This window comes from Chrysemys picta, chromosome 2 (assembly GCF_011386835.1).
Source record: "Chrysemys picta bellii isolate R12L10 chromosome 2, ASM1138683v2, whole genome shotgun sequence".
Taxonomy (NCBI): domain Eukaryota; kingdom Metazoa; phylum Chordata; order Testudines; family Emydidae; genus Chrysemys; species Chrysemys picta.
In genome coordinates this window covers 35,524,349-35,547,261 of record NC_088792.1, presented here as the reverse complement: position 1 = coordinate 35,547,261, position 22,913 = coordinate 35,524,349, and the positions used below count along the sequence as shown (strand labels likewise).

General features: G+C 42.8%; 1 protein-coding gene across 8 annotated transcripts in view; it reads left to right on the top strand.

Moving 5' to 3' along the window:
* Positions 1-20,164, top strand: part of APBB1IP (amyloid beta precursor protein binding family B member 1 interacting protein) — a 109,220-nt gene extending 89,056 nt beyond the window's left edge. For 5 of the 8 annotated variants that reach the window (XM_065582954.1, XM_065582958.1, XM_065582955.1 and 2 more), the window contains 4 exons: positions 4,843-4,941; positions 5,412-5,529; positions 15,928-16,019; positions 18,636-20,164. In XM_065582954.1, the coding sequence (XP_065439026.1) occupies positions 4,843-4,941; positions 5,412-5,529; positions 15,928-16,019; positions 18,636-19,178 (852 nt within the window). In that variant the 3' untranslated portion in view covers positions 19,179-20,164. The remainder of the gene's footprint in view (positions 1-4,842; positions 4,942-5,411; positions 5,530-15,927; positions 16,020-18,635) is intronic. The other 3 variants (XM_065582959.1, XM_065582957.1, XM_065582953.1) reach the window with 1 other exon arrangement.
* Positions 20,165-22,913: the final 2,749 nt, after the last annotated feature.

Below are 22,913 nucleotides of genomic sequence, written 5' to 3'. Positions count from 1 at the left end.
ACATTTTCCCTTGTCGCCCATTGTAGCTTTCTTGGTATCCTCTGGAGTCTGCCACATCTCTCTCAGATCTCTAATGTTCACAAGAATTTTATAGCCAAATTCTCTGCTCAAGTAGCTTCCCCCCCCCCCCCCATAATGGAGTTACTCCAGCAGATAATTTGGTCCTTAGTTTGGTCCACTGCTGGTTCTCTCCTCTTCCACACCTAACATATCCCCTCACAGATGCCTATAAAATATACACTCTGTAGAACACCCTTTAAAAAATGTAGAAGTGAGAAGTAAGTGCATTTGAGAGATAAAATGATATGAGAGAGTCCTAGAAGGGAAACAAAAAGGATACAGAACAAGAGAGCATTTTTGCCTCTTCATGTGAAACAATTCAATCCTTTAGCATCAACATTTCAGGTGAGTATTTAAATTAAAATCAGGCCTCCACAAGTAACCTGAAGAAAGCAAATGTAAAAAGATAATTTATTTATTAATAAGCTGTTTCAGAGATTGTAGGGAAACAGGGCCCTGCTCTGAAGAGCTCACAGTCTAAGTAAGTGTGTAAGTTTTTGCAGGATTGGTGCCTACACAATATAGAGACAGGGTGAGGGAAGGGATATAATAAATGCTTTTTCTTTTCTTTGAAGAGGAATTCTCTTTAGTTAACAGTAACTATCAATTTTAAAAAAAAAAGTTAAACCAAAAGTATTGCTTCAGTCAGTAGGGAAGTGTAGGTCAGAAGCAGAATTACCTTATGGCGATGCAGTCGTTGTTTTAGATAAGCAGATTCTCTGCACATTTTAGGTAAATCAGGCAAGCCTCCAAGCTGGCATTCTGGTTGCAGGGAATATGTGGAGTCAAGATGTAACTGAATTTGGAAGCAATTAGCCACACTTTTACCTCAGTTTTCTGGGTGTCCAACTTGATACTTTGGGGTTGATTTTCCAAAGTGTTGAGCACCCACTATTCCCATTGGTTTCAATTGTAGCAGATGCTCAGCATTTCTGAAAACCACTCCTCAAGGGATCTCAAAATGGGCACCTAAAAAACAAGAAGGTACCCAAAAATCAATAGGCCAAAAATGCCAGAAGTGGCTAACTCCAAAGCCATCGGTTTGTGGATGAGTGCTCCGTTTCATAGACAGTAACACCTCCCAGAAGCTGTAGGTAAATAACTAGCTTTACACATTTTGGGGCAAGGAAGTCAATGAGATACCTGAATATCTATAGCTTACTTTTCATTTTCATGGTTGGAAGAAAGTGAAGAAAGATAACGTGTTATTGAGAGATTTCTCTCTCTCTCTCTCTTTCACACACACACCCACACCCTCCCCCACTCCCCCCCCCCCCATAGAAACCACATCTTTCAGCTCCTGTTTCACTGTAGGCTTTCAGTGTGTTCTATCTTGTTTTCTTTAGGTTTACTTTATTCTTTAAATTCATCTGTGCACAACATTTTTGGTTTTGTTTGGCTTCTTGAAAAATAAGGTCTTTATATTCAAGTGTTTCCTTATTCTTTATCTATACAAATAATGCTTGGGAGGGACACAGTGTGTTACATGACACTTGGAAAGAAGCCAGAGGGTTGGAGTGGAGAGGGCCTGGGTTCTATTCCTGACCCTTTTACTGGTTTTCTGGGTGACCTTTGGCAAGACCCTCAAAGGCCTAATTTTCAGAGGGGCTGAGACCCTGCAGCTCTTTCTGATTTCATGTGGAATTTCAACACTTCTGAAAATCAGGCGCTTAGCCAATATGTGCTTCAGTTTCCCCATCTGTAAAATGGTGATAATACTACCTGCCCACCTTTATTAAGCACTGTGAGATCTATGCTATAGAAATATAGTGCACTGAAATGTAATAAAATCTGTTATAGGTTATTTTTCAGGCCCTATAGGGTTTCTGTGGCTTTTAACATAAAGTCTGAACTCCCTTTCTGCTTCTTTGGAGTTTGCTTGGATGTTATCACTTTTCACTGGAGCCATGGCATCTGAGGAGCTGCTTTTTGAATTGTCTTCCTTTATAATTCACTTGATTGCTGGATGTTTCCAAGGAAAAGGGAAATAAACCTCTTCAGAGAAGAAAGATGTTTTTGCTTTGCCATCTGATCATTGCAGTGAGCTTTCCCGAACAAAGTGTGCACTGAGCCTGGAGGTGTGTGTGCTGGGTAATGCTGTGAGGCATTCTTGAGGCTGAGTCCCTCTCCATTCTCTTGAACAGTATGGCTCTTCATCACCCCTAAACTACGGCAATGCTTAGCTGGCACAGTCATGCTACTTCCTTTTCAGCGTTGTTGATTCCAGTGAGCAAGCTTCTCCCAATGTTTGTCCAAGTTATTTGGGTTAATTACAAATTTCCTTTCAGGAAGTTCTTCTAAGTGATATTAAATGTGGTATTTGAAAAACTGAGGGAGACTCACAGGATCGTCGAACTGCTGTTCATTCTGGTGGGAAGAGAGGACCCTCTCTCTCAGCGTATGTGCAGTGTGCCCGGCCATTTGGTAGCATCATCATCCGCCAGTGCTATAAAACCATTGAAAAGTATTTGATGCCATCTGCTGGACTGAATAGAATATTACAAGTCAGACCAAAAGTTCTGTAATATCTTGTGAAAGGAGCATCAAGAGTTGAAATTAGCCATATGTCCATTCTAGTTCCCTGTATGAGAGGGGCTCTGGTCTGGAGATGTTCTTCACACCAGGAAACTGAATTGGACCTTAGATGTTCTGAGTTGGAGTTTTGCAGGATAAAAAACCAACAGTGCACTTGGATAGAAGCAGTGAAATAAGCCAGTGATAGTGTCCTTGTAACCCTTCTGTCAGCAGTTGTCAGCAGCAAAAATGGCCAGGTTCAAATATCTAGGGGTTCCTCCTAGAATTAACCAATACTACCACAAGCTTGAACTCCTACCCAGAAACCTCTGTGCACCCTTAACTGGCAATACTTCCCCTCTGACATGCACCAACTTTGTGTATAAAACAAAGAAAACGTTATTAGGGGAAAGGAATACAGCCTTAATTTTGGGAAACACAACAACATACTGTAAGTCATTCATATGTTTATATGAGTAGTAGGTAAAACTCTCCCATACAGTCTCTTTGGCAGTAATCCCTTGCCTCAGTTTCCCCACCTGCTGATGTGAATAGCCAATGGACATATGTCCCTTTAACACCTCATGTTCTCACTTGTGCACCCCATGTATCCCACCCACTCATGGGTTTGGGGTTTTTTTGGGTCAGTGGTTAGTCCTGGAGTGTGGGAGTACAGTCAGGCAGGCTCATCTCTGGCCCCAAGGAGGAAGTACTGCCTTAGTACTACCTCTGCATCATATCTTATCAGAGTGCAGGTCCTCGGACTCCGAACCCAGCGATAGAGAGTGCTGCTCTAGAGGTACTATGTAGGTGACAGACCTAAGTCCTTACCAGAGTTAACTCAGTTCTATCATTGCACTATGGAAGAGGTTCAGTGACAAAGGACCCTTGAGCACAGTTCCGGCCACAAGAGATTTACTTCTCACAAGGTAGGAACCCCATGTGACTAGCTGTACTGCCCAGCTGTGCAATAGTTTGGGTTATGGCAACTCCTCTCAGGGCCTATTAAGTACAGTTTTATGCCCTTTTGTCACACAATAGGATAACATTTAATTCCCCCCTACATCCAGCACTTTAATTAATTTTAACCAAAACAACCAAAGTTCACACTGGGAGGGCAGATAACAAACATGCAAATAAGGTCTGCTCATCCTGTCTCATCTCTTGTTCACCAATAGATGGTAGCAGAAATCTCCTGCCCTAGAGTTTCAGAGCTGCCCAGGTTTACATCCTACCAGGGCCAGCTCCAGGGTTTTGGCCGCCCCAAGCTGCCAAACAAACAAACAAACAAACAAAAAAAGCCATGATCGCAATCTGCGGCGGCAATTCGGCGGGAGGTCCTTCGCTCCGAGCAGGAGCGAGGGACCATCCGCTGACTTGTTGCCGAACAGCTGGACGTGCTTCCCCTCTCCGAAGTGGCCGCCCCAAGCACCTGCTTGGTAAGCTGGTGCCTGGAGCCGGCCCTGCATCCTACTGTACTGTAGCATTGGAGGCTAGTTCCTTCAAAATCTAAAATCAGTAGGTGCAATTTTCAGGGAAGCAATCTGACTGAAATTTGTAGCAGACTCTGAACTGTAGGGATATGTCAGTGTTGAGCAGTAGCAGTAAGGTTTCCAGAACCACTTCAAAAAATCAAAGGATTTAAGTGCCCTGGAAAAAGTGGTTACTTTTGGTGGTGTTGCATTATGTATAATCCTATAGCTACAATAGGATGGAATTTTTCAGCAGTGTTGGTGAGAGGTACAAAGGATAAAGGGGCATAGAACAAAAACTTGGAGGAATAGCGCTAGACTAGACTCACAGGAAGACAATGAGTCTAAAGACAAAAATCAGTTTCAGCTGAAGGTGTGTGTGCTTATCCAAATTGAATATGCTCTTTAGAAATTATAATCATGTTGCACTTTCATGTTGGATGTGTTACAGATTGCAACAGACTTCCTCTGTTTACACATTGAGCGCTAGGCACTGAACCATGACATTTCTAGACTTTATTGACCTGTAGGTCACATTTTAGCTTTCTAAAACTCAGGTATTTACATTGCAGACCTCTCTTACAACCAGTTACATTTGTTATAAGCAAATGCTACAAATGTTAATCCCTATGTGCTGAAGTTTGTGATTTCATTTTTTACACACTGATAATTGTCATCTTCATGTTACCATCTCTAGAAAGTCAGTGTTCCCATTGCAATCATCATATGGGCGTTGACTTTTTTACATTTTGCCTGATATATGTAGGTTTCTAACTGCAAGAATTATTCATTCCAGCATCCCCAGATTCAAAAGGAGTCACAATATATCAAGTATTTATGCTGTGATGACCAGTGGACTCTACAGCAGTGGGTAACAGGAATCAGAATTGCCAAGGTGAGAATGAAGACAATTTTCTCCCCCTCCCACTCCCTCAACTAACTGGCTGTCATTGAGGCTCACTGCATGCAGTCAGTGTATAATAAGTGGCTTGATTCTAGCTTCGGTATCTGCCACTGTTTCTTGCTGTGGGATGACACCAAATAGACATCCCCCAGGCTTCCCCTCTGCCCCTTTACAAAGTGCTTTGAAGCATACAGTGCTGTAGTATTATTTTAAGCACTTACTTGCATTGAGTGGATCCTAGGGCAGAATCCCATTGAAATCAATCGACTCTATACAGGTGTAGGGATTCTCCCTGGCATGTCCCAGTACAGATACAGGCTCATATTTGTAGAAATAGCTGCTTTCTAACAAAATTTGGGAAAGGGTTCAAAAAAATGCAGCTCACAGCAAATGTGTGTTTGGACATGCAGACAGCTGTGTTGACTCTGCTCCAGGATTAAAGGTGCGCTTTATTTCCCCAGTATGGCAAGACACTGTATGATAACTACAAACGTGCAGTACAGAGGGCCAGTTTGGCCTCTGGATGGGCAAACCTGGCGACTGTGAAACCAGCTGTCACTGCAGGATCATCCTTGACAGGTATCTACACTGTTTGATATGATTAAACCTTAGGCAAGAATGCTGAGGATTTTCCGTCCCATGAGTTTAGTAATAAGACTTTTTATGTTCTGGCCCACAATTGTAACCCATAGCTATGGGATACTGCTACAGGAAATAAGTTCACATCTTTGAACATAAGTCACCCAGAGCAGAATAGTGTTAACATGGGGCAAGGGATAGCTCAGTGGTTTGAGCATTGGCCTGCTAAAGCCAGGGTTGTGAGTTCAATCCTTGAGGGGGCCACTTAGGGATCTAGGGTAAAAATCTTTCTGGTGATAGGTCCTGCTTTGAGCAGGGGATTGGACTAGATGACCTCCTGAGGTCCCTTCCAACCCTAATATTCTATGCATTCTTGGCACATTTAATAGAATGCTTTTTTGGTGGCTTCCATGTAAGGGTTCCCCTTCACTAGGCCCCAGAGTCTTTAGCAAACTCATCTTCATACAGCACAGTCACAAGGGGACAGCGTGGAGGTAATTTCTAACTTTACATACAGTAGATCTGTTGCTTTTCTGTTGCCCATTTATCACTGTAGAGCAGCGTTTCCCAAATTGTGGGGGGCTTAGGGGATCATGAAAGGGTACAAAGGGTCACAAGACATTAAAAGTGTGTGTGTGGGGGGATTTGGAGAGAAAATGCAAGAAAGCCAGGATATGTTCCAGTTGCAGTAGCTCCTGTCCTGGGGGGCTGGCTGGGCTCAGCTTCCCATGCTGGGCATTGTGATCCCATGCACTAAGGACGAGGTCACAATGCCACTCAGATTTGGCCTGGCTGCCCTGCTGTCAAAGAGGCAGGGCCCCTGTGTACCAGGGGCCAGATCGCAATGCCTCTAGTGGGGAGAATTGAGCTAGCGGTCTCCATGGGCCAAGTGCTACTGCTGCAGGGTGTGTGTGTGTATGTGTGGGGTGTCTCACTCTGCAACTCACACATACGTGGACCTGCCACCCCTTAGTGGCAGCACCCAACCACTCTCCCTCCTGGACTTCCCACTCCCCACCCCCGTCTTTGTGCTTTTAATTTCCCCCAAAATACCCAAACCAAAGCAAAAAACCGAACAAGTCACACCTCTGACTCCTGGGGATCTCATTGACAGAGGTGAGCCCAAAGGTGGGGGGCGCAGCCTGAGGAAGGTTGCTGAAGACGCATAACAGGGTATGACAATAATAGTAACCTGCACTACTGTTTTTACTTCACACATTTGAAATATATTTTATTTGTTACGAAAAGTGTTCTGGGCCCCCTTTGAAATAAATAAGATACACAATGCCTTTAAAACCAGTTAAAATCAAATTAAACAAACTGTCCCCACCCCACCAAAATTGTCACCTTCCACATTCCCCCATCACAACACTAAATAAATAAATAAAATCATCCCATTCCAGAATTCTCCAGATACCTACCCCAGGCCTTACCTCCCCTCGTCCCAAATGCTTGGTGGGAGCAGCATGCCTGGAAAAGTTCAGGTTCCTGGGGACCAGCGAAGGGCCTGAGTTCCAAAGTCAAGGGGCACTCCCTGCCAGCTGCTCCATTTCAGAAATGCGGGACAGCTGCTGGTGTAGGAGTGGCGGGTTGACGCGGATTTGATGTTCTGATGGGGAGTACATTGAAGGCAACAGAACAATGACTGACTTCAGTGGGTTTCCACACAAGTGCAGGAATCCATGCTAGCAGATCCCAAAACAGGAGCAGGGCTTACTTTAGCATATGCACCTCTATGGTTTTGACCATTGACAAGAATCCAGGCATAGGTCCTCAAGGAATCATGGAGCAGGTCCTCAAGGAATCAATTATGAAACACTTAGAGGAGAGGAAAGTGATCAGGAACAGTCAGCATGGATTCACCAAGGGGAAGTCGTGCCTGACTAACCTAATTGCCTTCTATGATGAGATAACTGGCTCTGTGGATGAGGGGAAAGCAGTGGATGTGTTATTCCTTGACTTTAGCAAAGCTTTTGATACGGTCTCCCACAGTATTCTTGCCGCCAAGTTAAAGAAGTATGGGCTGGATGAATGGACTATAAGGTGGATAGAAAGCTGGCTAGATCATCAGACTCAATGGGTAGTGATCAATGGCTCCATGTCTAGTTGGCAGCCGGTTTCAAGCAGAGTGCCCCAAGGGTCGGTCCTGGGGCCGGTTTTATTTAATATCTTTATTAATGATCTGGAGGATAGTGTGGACTGCACTCTCAGCAAGTTTGCAGATGACACTAAACTAGGAGGCGTGGTAGATACACTAGAGGGTAGGGATCGGATACAGAGGGACCTAGACAAATTAGAGGATTGGGCCAAAAAAAAACCTGATGAGGTTCAACAAGGACAAGTGCAGAGATCTGCACTTAGGACAGAAGAATCCCATGCACTGCTACAGACTAGGGACCGAATGGCTAGGTAGCAGTTCTGCAGAAAAGACCTAGGGGTCACAGTGGACGAGAAGCTGGATATGAGTCAACAGTGTGCTCTTGTTGCCAAGAAGGCTAACGGCATTTTGGGCTGTATAAGTAGGGGCATTGCCAGCAGATCGAGGAACGTGATCGTTCCCCTTTATTCGACATTGGTGAGGCCTCATCTGGAATACTGTGTCCAGTTTTGGGCCCCACTCTACAAGAAGGATGTGGAAAAATTGGAAAGAGTCCAGCGGAGGGCAACGAAAATGATTAGGGGTCTGGAGCACATGACTTATGAGGAGAGGCTGAGGGAACTGGGATTGTTTAGTCTCCAGAAGAGAAGAATGAGGGGGGATTTGATAGCAGCCTTCAACTACCTGAAAGGGTGTTCCAAAGAGGATGGAGCTTGGCTGTTCTCAGTGGTGGCAGATGACAGAACAAGGAGCAATGGTCTCAAGTTGCAGTGGGGGAGGTCCAGGTTGGATATTAGGAAACACTATTTCACTAGGAGGGTGGTGAAGCACTGGAATGCGTTACCTAGGGAGGTGGTGGAGTCTCCTTCCTTGGAGTTTTTTAAGGCCCGGCTTGACAAAGCCCTGGCTGGGATGATTTAGTTGGGGATTGGTCCTGCTTTGAGCAAGGGGTTGGACTAGATGACCTCCTGTGGTCCCTTCCAACCCTGATATTCTATGATTCTATAGGTCATAATAGGTGATCACACAAAACACTGCGTGTCTCTCATAGCAGGATAGCTGTCTTCTAGAGCAGTGGTTTTCAAACTGCGGGTTGTGAGCCAGTACTGGGTTGCGGAATGTAAGGCACAGGATCGCGGTGGCTTTGGTCAGCTCCACCACCTGGGCCGTTAAAAGTCCCATCAGCAATGCTGCCCGGCTAAGGCAGGCTAGTTCTTACCTGTTCTGACACCGTGCTGCGCCACCGAAACAACCAGCAGCAGATCTGGCTCCTAGGCGGAGGGGCCACAAGGTTCCACGTGCTGCCCCCACCCCGAGCACTGGCTCCGCACTCCCATTGGCCAGGAACCAGCCAATGGGAGCGGGGGGATGAGGGCGGTGCCTGCAGGCAAGAGCCTCATGGAACCACTTGCGCACCTCCACCTAGGAGCAAGACCTGCTGCTGGCCACTTCCGGGGCACAGCACAGTTCGCGGTGCCAGGGCAGGCAGGAAGCCTGCCTTAGTACCCCCACTGCACCACTGACTGGGAGACGCCCAAGGTATGCCCACGCCCCAACCCCGGGCCCCAATCCCCAGCCCTGAGCCCCCCCCAAACCTGGAGCCCCTTTCTGCACCCCAAACCCCTCATCCCTGGCCCCACCTGAGCCTGCACCCCCAGGCCAGGGCCCTGACCCCCTTCCGCACGCAACCCCCTGCCCCAGCCCTAAACCCTTCCTGTACCCCAAACTCCTCATCCCCAGCCCCACTCCAGAGCCTGCACCCCCCTCCCACACCCTGAACCCCTCATTCCTGGCCCCACCCCACAGCCCTCACCCCTGTGCCCCAACCCTCTGCCCCAGCCCTGAGCCCCTCCCACACCCCAAACCACTCATCCCCAGCTCCACTGGGTCGTGGGCATCAACAATTTTCTTCAACTGGGTCACCAGAAAAAAAGTTTGAAAACCACAGTTCTAGACTATACATGGAACCTGGGTATGTGTGAGGGGGAGAAGCTTTGATAATTTTAAATTATGACTTCAGTGGGAGCTGGGGGTACTCAGGGATTTTAAATCATGGGAGGGTTTTTTTATATTTATATGGATGTGTGTGTGCAAATTATATACACAAACAGACACACAATGGAACGCAATCAAAATATAAATGACCTACAGTGGTGATACAGATTAATTTCATATATGATAACATGTTCAAATATAGAATAGAAGCAGGAAAAGCCAACACTTCCACTGCCTATTTATCTGAAAGAATGGCTCATATTAAATGGCTATGTACCTGTTGAAAGATCTTATTAACTGATATCACTGTAGACTTATCTATTGAGGGTTATTAGCATTCTAGTGCAGGCAGGTTATTGGGACCATACATACACTCTGCTAGCATCTATCACACTAGCCAAACATAAAATACAGCAAATTAGATGTGGCCAGAATTTAGCCCCCCCCCCCCTTCCTTTTTATCATCTGGAATGTCTAACAATGAGCAGCTGCTGGCTGACATTCTAAAATGGGGCTGAGTATTTTTTCAAATTGCCATTCACAATATTGGTTGGAATTAATAGCAGCAATCTACAATCCTGCACTAACACGGGAGGGAGTTTTGTTTAATCAGCCTCAACAACAGCTGAAGCATTGCTCAGATGGCAGGTGGAGCTTCCTGTTCTCACATCTCATTTGTAGCAATGTATGGTGATTGGAACATTGTGGCCAACATTTGTGGTATCTGTAAACACCCAAACTGTAGAGTCTGTGGGTTTTTTTAAGGGTCCTTTGTGCCAAAGTAATCTTATGCAATATGTTGTTTTCATCTCTGTCTTGCTACATTAATCTTCAGATGGTTGAAAACACAGTGTATAATTTTGCCAGCACATGAGGGTGTTCAAAAGACCAAGGCTGCCGCTGTTCCCTAGATGTAACTGTGCAAGAGGCCTGTTGCTATACAGGACATTTTGTATTCTATTTTGGACAAAAATTTGCCAATTTAAAAAACTGTTGATAATTTTGTTTGAACATTGGAAAGACTATAAAACAAAATTAGAGAGTGAAGGCAGCATGGAATTACTCTGGATTTTCACTGATGTAATGGAGCATGCTTTGGGTGGCTGTCCTTGTGTATAGCGGGTTGGGGATCAAGTGCCAAATGGTGCCCTCAAGTGTTGTGCCATTTGGAAAATAGAGACAGAGCCATTAATGCCAGGAGGCATTGGCAGCAGGTTTCCATTTAGCTATTCCCTGACTTCCTGATTATATCACTTTGCCAGATAGGTCCACTGTGTGGAGAGGGCCGGGATACAGTGCCCCACATCTATCCACGCTTTCCCCTTCTAGCTTCAGCAGGACTGGAGATTAGAACATTTTTGACCAGACTGACCCAAAAGCTCCCACTGTTTGTGAATTGTTCTTCAGGGCCATTCACAGAAAGACTTCGCACACCGAGTAGGAAAAATGTGGCCCCAGCTAAGCAGCTGGATTATGGATCCCAGCTGGTCCACCAATCTCTCTGCAGAGTGTTGCACCCACTGACTTGTGCCTAGTGGCCCACATGACTGATTGTATCAGCTTATGGAAGTTCCTTGTTGAATTTCTAACCAATATTGAATATAGTGCCCATAATCAGCATGGCACTTGGAATTAAGTAGATTTATTTCAATGAATACATAACAAGCACATAAAAAGCATACATAAAAATACCACAGGCCAAGTTCTACTCTGACTTGCATCATGTGGAGCCTTAGTGAAGTTAATGGCACAGCAGAGTTTGGTCTTGCTTCTCTGTTTGTTAAAGTTGTGTGATCTGTAAATCTTCTAATCAAGTCATTTACTGTTAATACTTGGAACTTTGCACATCATATTCATAGCACCTATTTGCTAAATGGACAAGTGCAGCAAATTTATTTGCAAACGCCAGAACTAAAAACATCTGTGCTCAGACATGTATTGCAGGATATTCAATACTCATTAAAACCCTGATCCAAGAAGCACTTGAACACAATTAGTCTCACTGACTAGTCCTGTGGCTAAAGTGACACACATTTAACTGCTTTGGTGGACTAGGTCTTAAATTGGCTGTTAGATAAATTATGGCCAGCTAGTTACATGGTTTCAGTTAGGAAGGAAATCACAGTTCAGTGCTTTCTGATGCAGAAATAAGTATCATAGAGCAGGGGTTCTCAACCTTTTTCTTTCTGAGGCCCCCCCACCAACATGCTATAAAAAGTTCACGGCCCACCTTTGCCACAACAGTTTTTCTACATAAAAAAGCCAGGGCCGGTGTTAGAGGGTAGCAAGCAGGGCAGCTGCATGGGGCCCCACACCACAGGGGTCCCCGTGAAGCTAAGCTGCTCAGGCTTCGGCTTCAGCCCCGCATAGCAGGACTTTGGCTTTCTGCCCTGGGCCCCAGCTAGACTAATACTGGCCCTGCTTGGCAGACCCCCTGAAACCTGCTTTTGGCCCCCCCAGGGGGCCCTGGACCCCTGGTTGAGAACCACAGTCATGTAGACATTCTAGAAGTTTTAGGGCCTGCAAATCCACAACTACATTTAACTTCAATGGGAGCACCTCTGAGAAGCACATCCTTATTTTCCAGTCAGTTTTCTGTGCCTTACATTGTTAGAGAGTCTGCTGTAGTATTTTAATGTAAATGTGGCCTCAGCAACATATTCTATTTCTTTTCCAAACCTATCAAGTGGATAGAAACTGGCTATCAACAAGTTTAGGCTTGAAATTAGACAAAGGTTTCTAACCATCAGAGGAGTGAAGTTCTGGAACAGCCTTCCAAGGGAAGCAGTGAGGGGTAAAAAAAAATCTAACTGGCTTCAAGACTAAGCTTGATACATTTATAGAGGGGATAATATGATGAGATTGCCTACAATGGCAAATAGCCAGTGTGTGACTGCTAGCAGCAAATATCTCCAACTGCTGGAGATGGGACACTAGATGGGGAGGGCTCTGAGTTACTACAGAGAATTCTTTCCCAGGTGTCTGGCTGGTGGGTATTGCCTCCATGCTCAGGGTCTAACTTATTCCCATATTTGGGGGTGGGAAGGAATTTTCCCCTAGGTCAGACTGACAGAGACCCTGGGATTTTTTTGCCTTCCTCTGCAGAGTCGGGCATGGGTCACTTGCAGGTTTAAACTAGTGTAAATGGTGAATTCTCTGTAACTTGAAGACTTTAAATCATGATTTGAGGACTTCAGTAACTCAGCCAGAGGTTAGGGGTCTATTACAGGAGTGAGTGGCTGAGGTTCTGTGGCCTGCAATATGCAGGAGATCAGACTAGATGATCATGATAAACTCTAAGGCCAGAAGGGACTATCACCTTGGATAGGAGTACCTGTGACACTCAAGCTATCATACTTTGTTTTGTAACCATGCAGTAGCAGTGACTGACGTTTCATGCGATGTAAGCACAGGATATGGAAATTGTAGATCATATCTTATTTCTTCAACTGAAAATATAATCCATAAAGATGCTATAACTCTGAAAGGCCTTTCTTCCATCTTCATTGGGTTTCAGCATAGTAAATTACACTAAGAAAACTAGACTATCTATTGAGGTTCAGAAATTTATGCATCAGATATCAAGGAGGTATGTCTACTTCTTTCACATGTTGCAGTTTCCAAAGGCCCCAGACTAAACTGGAGAGTTCATTTAATCCATACTAGACTATATAGTTTGTTTTCTAGTAACCACAAGCTCTATTTTGTCATCATTCGGTTTGGCAACACTGACATTTATACACAGTCCCTTACACAACACTGACAGCATGCAAAACTCTTCCAGGGTTTTAGTTTAGCCAGCTAGCAAGCATTTACTACTACTCTGCAGCATATTCGGTTTCACAAGCCTCCCATAACTCCCTACTAGAGAAAATACAAAGATTCAGAGCTGTGAACTAAGTTAATAATGAAAAGTAGGGTTGTCAAGCGATTAAAAAATGTATTGCGTGATTAATCGTGGTGTTAAACAACAATAGAAATACCATTTTAAATATTTTTGGATGTTTACTACATTTTCAAATATATTAATTTCAATTACAATGCAGAATACAAAGTCTACAGTGCTCACTTTATATTTATTTTTAATTACAAATATTTGCACTGTAAAAAACAAAATTGTATTTTTCAATTCACCTCATAAGTACTGTAGTGCAATTTCTTTATCATGAAAATTGAACTTACAAATGTAGAATTATGTACAAAAACTGCATTCAAAAATGAAACAATGTAAAACTTTAGCGCCTAGAAGTCCACTCAGTCCTACTTCTTGGTCAGCCAATCACTCAGACAAACAAGGTTGGTTACAATTTGCAGGAGATAATGCTGCCTGCTTCTTGTTTACAATGTCACCTGAAAATGAGAACAGGCGTTCGCATGGCACTGTTGTAGCTGGCGTTGCAAGATATTTACGTGCCAGATGCTCTAAAGATTCATATGTCCCTTCATGCTTCAACGACCATTCCAGAGGACATGCTTCCATGCTGATGATGGGTTCTGCTTGATAACAATCCAAAGCAGTGCGGACTGACACATGTTCATTTTCATCACCTGAGTCAGATGCCACAAGCAGAAGGTTGATTTTCTTTTTTGGTGGTTTGGATTCTGTAGTTTCCACATCAAAGTGTTGCTTTTCTAAAAGCATTCTCCACACCTCGTCCCTCTCAGATTTTGGACGGCACTTCAGATTCTTAAACCTTGGGTCAAGTGCTGTAGCTATTTTTAGAAATCTCACATTGGTACCTTCTTTGCGTTTTGTCAAATCTGCTGTGAAAGTGTTCTTAAAACGAACATGTGCTGGGTCATCATCCGAGACTGCTAGAACTTGAAATATATGGCAGAATGCAGGTAAAACAGAGCAGGAGACTTACAGTTCTCCCCTAAGGGAGTTCAGTCACAAATTTAATTAATGCATTAATTTTTTAACAAGCATCATCAGCATGGAAGCATGTCCTCTGGAATGGTGACCGCAGCATGGAAGGGTCATACGAATGTTTAGCATATCTGGCATGTAAATACCTTGCAACGCCGGCTACAAAAGTGCCATGTGAATGCCTGTTCTCACTTTCAGGTGACTTTGTAAATAAGAAGCAGGCAGCAGTATCTCCCGTCAATGTAAACAAACTTGTTTGTCTTAGCAATTGGCAGAATAAGAAGTAGGACTGAGTGGACTTGTAGGCACTAAAGTTTTACAGTTTTGTTTTTGAGTGCAATTATGTAACCAAAAAAAATCTGCATTTGTAAGTTACACTTTCACAATAAAGAAATTGCACTTCAGTACTTTTATGAGGTGAATTGAAAAATACTATTTTTGTTTATCATTTTTACAGTGCATATATTTGTAATCAAAAGTAATAATATAAAGTGAGCAATGTACACTGTATTCCATGCACTTTGTATTCTGTGTTGTAATTGAAATCAATATTGAAAATGTAGAAAAACATCCAAAACTATTTAATAAATTTCAATTGGTATTCTATGGTTATAAGTGCAATCAATCGCAATTAAAAAAATTAATTGCGATTACATTTTTTTAATTAACTGTGATTAATTAACAGCTAATGACAACTAATGAAAAGGGATGACCCCATCCATAATATCCTACGACCTCAAATCTGACAGCCTTATCCATATAGAATGATTATACTTTTGTCTCTAAACTTAAGCAGACTCCATTAAAAAAAATCCAGGAAAAAATGTATTGTTGTCCAGTTAAATTCTCAGACTAAACAGTACTAAAAGCATTAGCAAAATGTTACACTGTAATTAAGAATTTAACCAATGAAAGGTCAGAAAATATCATCCTTAACTCTACCCACTTGCCACCCTGGCTTAACCTGAAGCCCAAAGACACAACTTCTTCCCTAGTTCTATGCCATCCTAACTCCCCATCCCCCCTTTCCACCAGTCAAATCCAGAGACCCTCATGCCTCCATCACCTTTTGAGACACTGATAATTCCACTCTGATAATCTTTGCAATACGGTTTCCTTTAGGATTGCCAGTTGAACTTAAAGGTAAAATTTGTATGGTCATTGATTTGACTATATGGTTTCACTTGTTTGTTTTTCATAGCAAGTCAATCAGAACTGAATAAAAAAGTGGAAAACAAGCAAAAGGCAATGTTGTAACTCTGCATGGTCCTTTTTGATGCAGTAAAATCCATGACAGTTCAATTACTGTCTGAGAATTCTACTTTTTGTACCCTGTTGGAAAATGAACAGATTTCTTACTTCTTATTTTTCATTGCTTGAGTTCTGGTTAATTCTGCACATTCAATATACCTGTGTTCTCCTTCCTCTTTTTGAGACATAACAGGTACTGTTCAAGCAAATGGACAGATTCTCCAGAGCATACCACCTGCCAGCTTGGAGGCCCAGAAACACACTGAGATGACAAAGGTACAAACCAGAGGTTTCTCTTGGGGCACTACAGCTAAATTTTGCCTCACCCACTCTCTGTCCCTTCAAAGTACTAGAGCATTAAGGGGTAGTGTGTTGGTTTTGCCATTTGGGGAGGTGGATGGCTGACTCCTTCTCCTGTTTCAGTTAACTCTTTCAGAGCCAGGATGGGGTACACAGGCCATTACAAATACTAAGCTCTTAGACAGCACTTTAAATCATTGGATCTCAAAGTGCTTTATGAAGGAGGTCAGTATCACTATCCCCATTTTAAAAAAAAACATTCTTTAACTGACCACAGGGGTTGTTAGGCTCTCCTACTAAAAGGGCTGAACGTGCTATGCTCACAGTTTCTACCAGCCTGGGACCAAAGAACCAAACTCAAGTCTTGAACTTCACACTGAAGGACATAAATCCACACCGTGTAGAGGTCAAAGCATAGGGGTTTATTACACACAGCGCTGGAGGAGTGTCACCTGGCTTATTAGGCTCAGAGACACTGTCAATTAATTGATTACAATGAAATATATAGATTTTCCATGGGCGGGGGAAAGTGACGGGGTAGGCAGTTCCACACCCCGGGATAGGTTTTGCAGCAAGACAAGATAGCACAATAGCCAATGGTTAAAAGGTTACACAATGTCTCCGCCCATGGTCTCAAGTTAGCAAATCCTAGGAAACAATTCTATAGATTTACAAGAATAGATGTAAAAGCACTTTCTGCTTAGGTAGGGCACTTGTAAATGTTAACAGCTAGCAGCTGTCACCTAAAAATATGGAGAGAGTATGTTCAGATTTTGCCCAGGGGGGTTTACTGATCCTTAGCATGTGACCTAGCAATCACATTTTGAATGAAAGTTCACCTAATATTCTGCCAAAGCAAACACAGCCCTAATGAACTGCTAACCTATATTTTATTTTTCTTAACATGGCTGATGTATGCTTTGCCTTTTTCCCTTAAAAAAGAGTGATCAAAGCCCTTGCATGACTGGTACATTTGTGGCTGAGTGTGACTAGAGCTTAATGGACTGTGGGTTGTTGTTTTTTGCCACACTTTTGTTATGAGAGAAAGTGGAGGAAAGGTATATGTTACTGGCACAAATGCAGAAGAATGTAGAGGGGCAGACTGTCCCTAGCCTTAGTTTTGATGCAGGAGGGACAAAATTAGACTTCCACTTTTTGCACCCCATATAGACCATGGAGTGCTACCCCTGAGTGCATCCAAGGGCACATATTGCCCCACAGCCCTTCCACATCTTCTTGCAAAGCTGGCCAACCACACCAAAGGCAGCACAACGCAGCATTCCAAGGGGTGTACTCCCTGGACTCCAAGAGGGATTATGATTTCAGAGTTACAATACATCCCTGGGTACCATGCTCCACCTGTTGAGAGTTGCCGTGGCTAAATGTCACTATCCGTTGGCGACATGTAGCTTCCTCGTTATTTTAACATTAGCCAAAAATATAGTAGCAACGACTCAAGAAGGTAATATAAAATAGAATGTAAAGGAAGAAAGCAAAAAAAAAATCCACACTGGCTTTTTATGCCATAAAATCATGGCAAATTTGAATGGATGAGTCTGCCATGAGCTTTAATACAACTAATTTAATTAATTTGTAGCTACTAGGATTGACTTTGTGCTTAATTTTCATTCAAACTTCAGCTGGACTTTTTTTTTAGTGTAATGACCTTCTGCCACAGAGAATTGAATTGCAAGCTTCTTCTAGCATTACAGAACGTCTGTAGTACAGTGAAAGTTATATTATATGGGAAAGCCCACCCTGCAGACAAATATAAAATTTTGCTGAACCACAGATGACTTCTGGGTCAAGTTTCCATTGTGCAAATTTAGTTTGTTCTTCATTTTAACTTCTGGGGATAAACACACACTGTTGATATAAAAAAAATCTTATATTTTCAGGGAAGGGCAGCTGGTTGGAACATCATGGAAGCTCCTTTACAGGCTTTACTAACTGCAACCACTGTGCCATTGTAACCCCATTCATTGTGCTAGACAGTGCTCAAAGGGGCTATATTAATAGTCTAAACAGGTATTTTGCAGTGAGAATGCAGCTTTCAAAGCTTCATGGGCAGCTGTGGGAAAGGAAACCAAAATATCCTTTGTGCTGACCATTTGGCCCAAAGGACACCAACCCACTTTGCAGTTTCCATGCCACATTTTTCTCCTATCAGCACTACACACCCATGACTCCTCCTGCATCACTATGAAATAAATCATCCTTGTTGCTGACCTCTGTCAATCTCCACTGGAATACTGGCACCTGAAGGGAGATAATGCACTTCAGGTACCAAGCACATCTGTGCACAAGCATTAAAGTGGAGAGTGAGGACCCCACACATGAGGCCATAGTATAAGGCTTCATTTGAAGGTCAGCCACTACCTACCCACTGTGATTTCTAGGATGGGGAGTCCTAGTTAGATCATTTGAGTTCTGTGATCTATTGAAACAAGGAGTTAATTCTGTGACAGTGAGAAATACTGAAATCAGCTTGTGCATTTCCATGCCAATTCAAATGATGTCACTTCGCAACATTAGTTCATAAATGTTCTTACTATAATACCTATCACCACGACTCTATTTTATTTATTAAAGGATAAGAAACCAAATGATGTCAATGGCTGCCGTTCAGTGCAGCCAACCAGCCAGCCGCAGACATTACAGAATAAACGTGCCTCAATAAAGCCACCACCGCCTCAAAGGCGATCTTCAGCTGCGAGCTCTACACCTCTTCTACCTGCCCAACCCCAATACGGAAGTGCAGTTTTCACATCAGATCCAGTCACTTTTCCACCACCGCCACCTGAAATGGCAGAGGATTTGCCACCACCACCACCACCTGACTTCTGTGAAGATCCTCCAGATTTTGTGCCCCCTCCGCCACCCACCTATAGCAGCAGCAGTGAAGACCTGCTACCACCCCCTCCACCTCCACCTCCTCAGGCCTCTGTCTCCAATAAGCCACTACCTGCGACAAAGAAAGTTGTGCCACTTCCTCCAAAAAGGCAAGTGAACACTGAACGGACAGAAGAGCCAAAGTCAATGGGGCTGCCTCCATCTGGAGGTGGAAGTGGACAGCCAGATCTCATGTCTGATCTGATGAAAGCCCTACAGAAGAAAAGGGGCAACACATCTTGAAGTTTATGGGACAGACTGACTTTAAACCACATCTCTCATTGTGGGGGTGTCCTGGAAGGGTTGTGCTGGAACAGGAGTCCCTGGAGGAATTCTGCCTGACCCAGAATTCCCCCTGGGAGGTCCAGAGAAGTGCATGCTGGTGGGGATAGCTCTACCACAACTTGAGATGGGGTAGTATGCACTCCTCTTTACTGAGACAGCACCCCTAGTTGAGGTGAGAGGTTGGGCCCAAACCCCTGTGCCTCACTCTACTATGGATGGCTAGGGTTGGTAGCAACAGTACTAGCCTAGATTAGTGCCTTCACTTGGTGAGTGAAGGTACAGCCTCTGTGGTGGGATTAGAGCTAGTAGAAAAAGGCCAATTATTTTTCAAGGGAAATTTTTTCTATATTGACCATTTTTTGTTTTCAATTTCTGGGTTTTAATCAAAAATATGGAAAATTTCAACAACAATTTTTTTCACCTAAAGTTTTCAGTTTGGTCAAAAACATTTTTCAATTTTATAATTTGGACAAAAGTTTTTTTTAATTAAAAATGTTCAACTAGCTCTGTCTAGGATGCAATGTGGATAAGGCTTTTGGCAGCCCCTCATTCAAACCCTTGCACACCTGTGCCTTGCCATCAACAATCTGCCACTTTGACATTTACTGAAATGGTTTAAATTCAAATGTCCCCATACAAAACTAAAATTACTTTGCTCAGCAATCACAGCGGTTGTCTATAAACTTCATTTATCTGTTTAATTTTAGACTAAATCCTTTTAAGATAAATGTCATTTTTTTCCGTTGGTTAACAATTTTTGTCTTAAACTATATCTAAAAATATTCATCTCAAAGACTTTCAAGTTATCTTGTACTTGTATATGAATTTGTCTCCTTCTACACGTGTTCTCATTTGTGCTTCATCGTAATTCTCTCTTGGTCATTTAAGGTGCATTCATTATTAGTTCCCAAATAAAAATCTCTTCTATTTTATGTCTGCACAAACAGTGTCAAAGTTAATGAACATGGATCTTCACTAGCATCTGGTATCTCATTCAACTTAAAATATTTTAAGACCTCATCTTTGGTATCTTATGGGCTCTTCCTGTTTTCTTCTTTCCCCTCTTATGAAGCTTATCTTGTAAGACTATAATTAATATGCTTTTGCATTTTCAGTGTTTGAAAAACAGGAAAACAAATTGGAGCCTATAGAATCAATAACTGGAATTATACTAGGAAAGAGTTCAGTGCATCAAAGATCTGAATTAATGAGGGCTACAATGACATGAATATATAACAACTACTGACCTCCTGCCCATAGAGAAAGGGGTATTTGGCTACCTCCACCTCACGGTCCCAGACTCGCTGCGATCACACGGAGTGCTCTCCAGGTTTTGTGCTTGGGTGGTTGGCCAAGAAGTCTACCAATCCCACAAGGAGTCTGCAAGATAGCCTGCTGTATTAACTTTACTGCAGAAACACCTTCTAAAGGGGGATTCCCCAGCCTCTGTCTGCCTCTGAAGTACCTGACAGTAGAGAGTCATTTTATGGAGAGTAATTACGGAGGGATGGAGAATTAGCTGTGTGTACTCCTTTGGCATAAAAACCTCTCTCAAAAAACACCACACCAGTCTGATCTGATTTTTATATCAAATGTTTTTTATTCTTTTAAAAACTATTCAACTTATCAAAATGAAGCATAATACAGAATATCACTGAAGTAGTTAATATTTCACAGTAAGTTGGTGCTTCTCTGAACACATGAAGAAGTAAGACAGACTATTACACAGCTTTTCTGGTGGCCACTGTTCTCAGAGCAATGCTCAGACTATTGCCCCATTTCCTCATCTCCTCGCTCAATCTATTATAGCACAAGGAATTTTTAAATGCAACACACTTTACATTTGTAATTGTGCTTGCAAATATTCAACAACTGATGTTCTAAAAGCGAAAGGTGAACTTTCTTCAAAATACAAAGGCAAACTCCAGGGATTAGTTATAATGCCTTGAGTGTTTAGCTATTTGTTTACTATATGCAGGTATGTTTACTGAGTTTAAGAACTTTTAACTGTTTCAAAATCTCTATTTCATGACCAGAGTTGATGTTTTAGTGATGTACCTAATGAAGTACCAGATTGATGATGTAAAGCAGGGGTAGGCAACCTACGGCACGGGTGCCGAAGGCGGCATGCGAACTGACTTTTAGTGGCACTCACACTGCCCGGGTCCTGGCCACTGGTCTGGGAGGGCCTCTGCATTTTAATTTAATTTTAAATGAAGCTTCTTAAACATTTAAAAAACTTGATTTACTTTACATACAACAGTTTAGTTATACATTATAAACTTATAGAAAGACCTTCTAAAAACGTTAAAATGTATTACTAGCATATGAAACCTTAACTTCGAGTGAATAAATGAAGACTCTGCACACCACTTCTGAAAGGTTGCCGACCCTTGATGTAAAGTAAGAACGAAAGCGTCTGATCTTCCAAGAATAAACATTAGAAATCAGAATTTTTTAAATGAAAACATTTTTAAAAGATTTTTTTTTAAATTTCTAATCCTTCTTTATATAGCTAATCTGCATTTCTAATACACCTGTCACCATTTTATCTAGGTGCCATAAACATTATTAAGGATCACAATATTTTGATCTGAAAAGAAAACTAACATTCCTCCCCATTATAATCCACCAACTCAAATGGTGTCAGGTCTTGGCCGTTGTCTTCCAAGAGTAACATTGCTGGGCTGTTTTGCTACTCCATCATTGGAAGACAGCCTGCTTAGAAAAATCAATCTTCCATTGGGCCTTAGAAGCAGAAAGGGGTAATGGAGAATTCCACACCTTAAGGTCTCCAGTTAAAAACACCCAACTTGTGCCTCCCTGTCACCCTGATGACTATCAATCACAGTATTTCTACCTCCCCACTCACCCTTAAATCACATCTGATGGTGAAAACTGGAGGAAGAGAGAACGTCTGAAATAACAGGCCAGGACCAAGCTAAGAGCTTTAACGAGTACAGCACCAGGTACAATGTTGGTGCTTTAGCTGCAATAATTTATGGCAATGAAACGTCTGGAATTAGATAAGGAGATCAGGGTGTAGAGCACTGTGTAATGCTCTCTCATTGGTACACCTTACCTACAAAGCATGCCTGATGCGGAGTGTCAAGACACTTACAGCTTCCATGTGGTTTTCAGGCACTTGAACACTGCAGTGATGCAAGATATATAGCTCATGTGGCAGAGACATAACCCAGAAATTAATGTACTAGTCATCAAGGACAGCCTCATATCTTGTCATAGCTAGGTAAAAAAAGTATTTTTGACCACAGCTGCTATGTGGGTATTCATAAGAAGCAATGAGAGTAACAGGGCCTGAAGACAGTGCATCAGCTTAACAACTGAGAGTCTGATTATAGAATGAGGTTGTAACTCTTGCCAATGCTCAAAATGCTTCCTCTTCCTACCAGCATGACTTCTGCCTTACTAGGGTTGAGCTTGAGCCAGGAACACTTCATGCAGATTCCAGTTTTTCTCAAACACTGGGACAGTTTGAAAACTGCAGTGGCTGTGTTCGGTAAGAGAGATAAAGAGTGCAGTATCCCCAACAGAAGGAAGGCATTGCAACTCATAGCTTCTCATGATCTCTCTGAGTGCTCTAATGTAAAGTGGTTGCCATTAAAAAGTCAACATTTGCCAAAATCTATCACAGAGTTGTAGCTAAGATTGCCAGTCTGGAGTATATGTGGA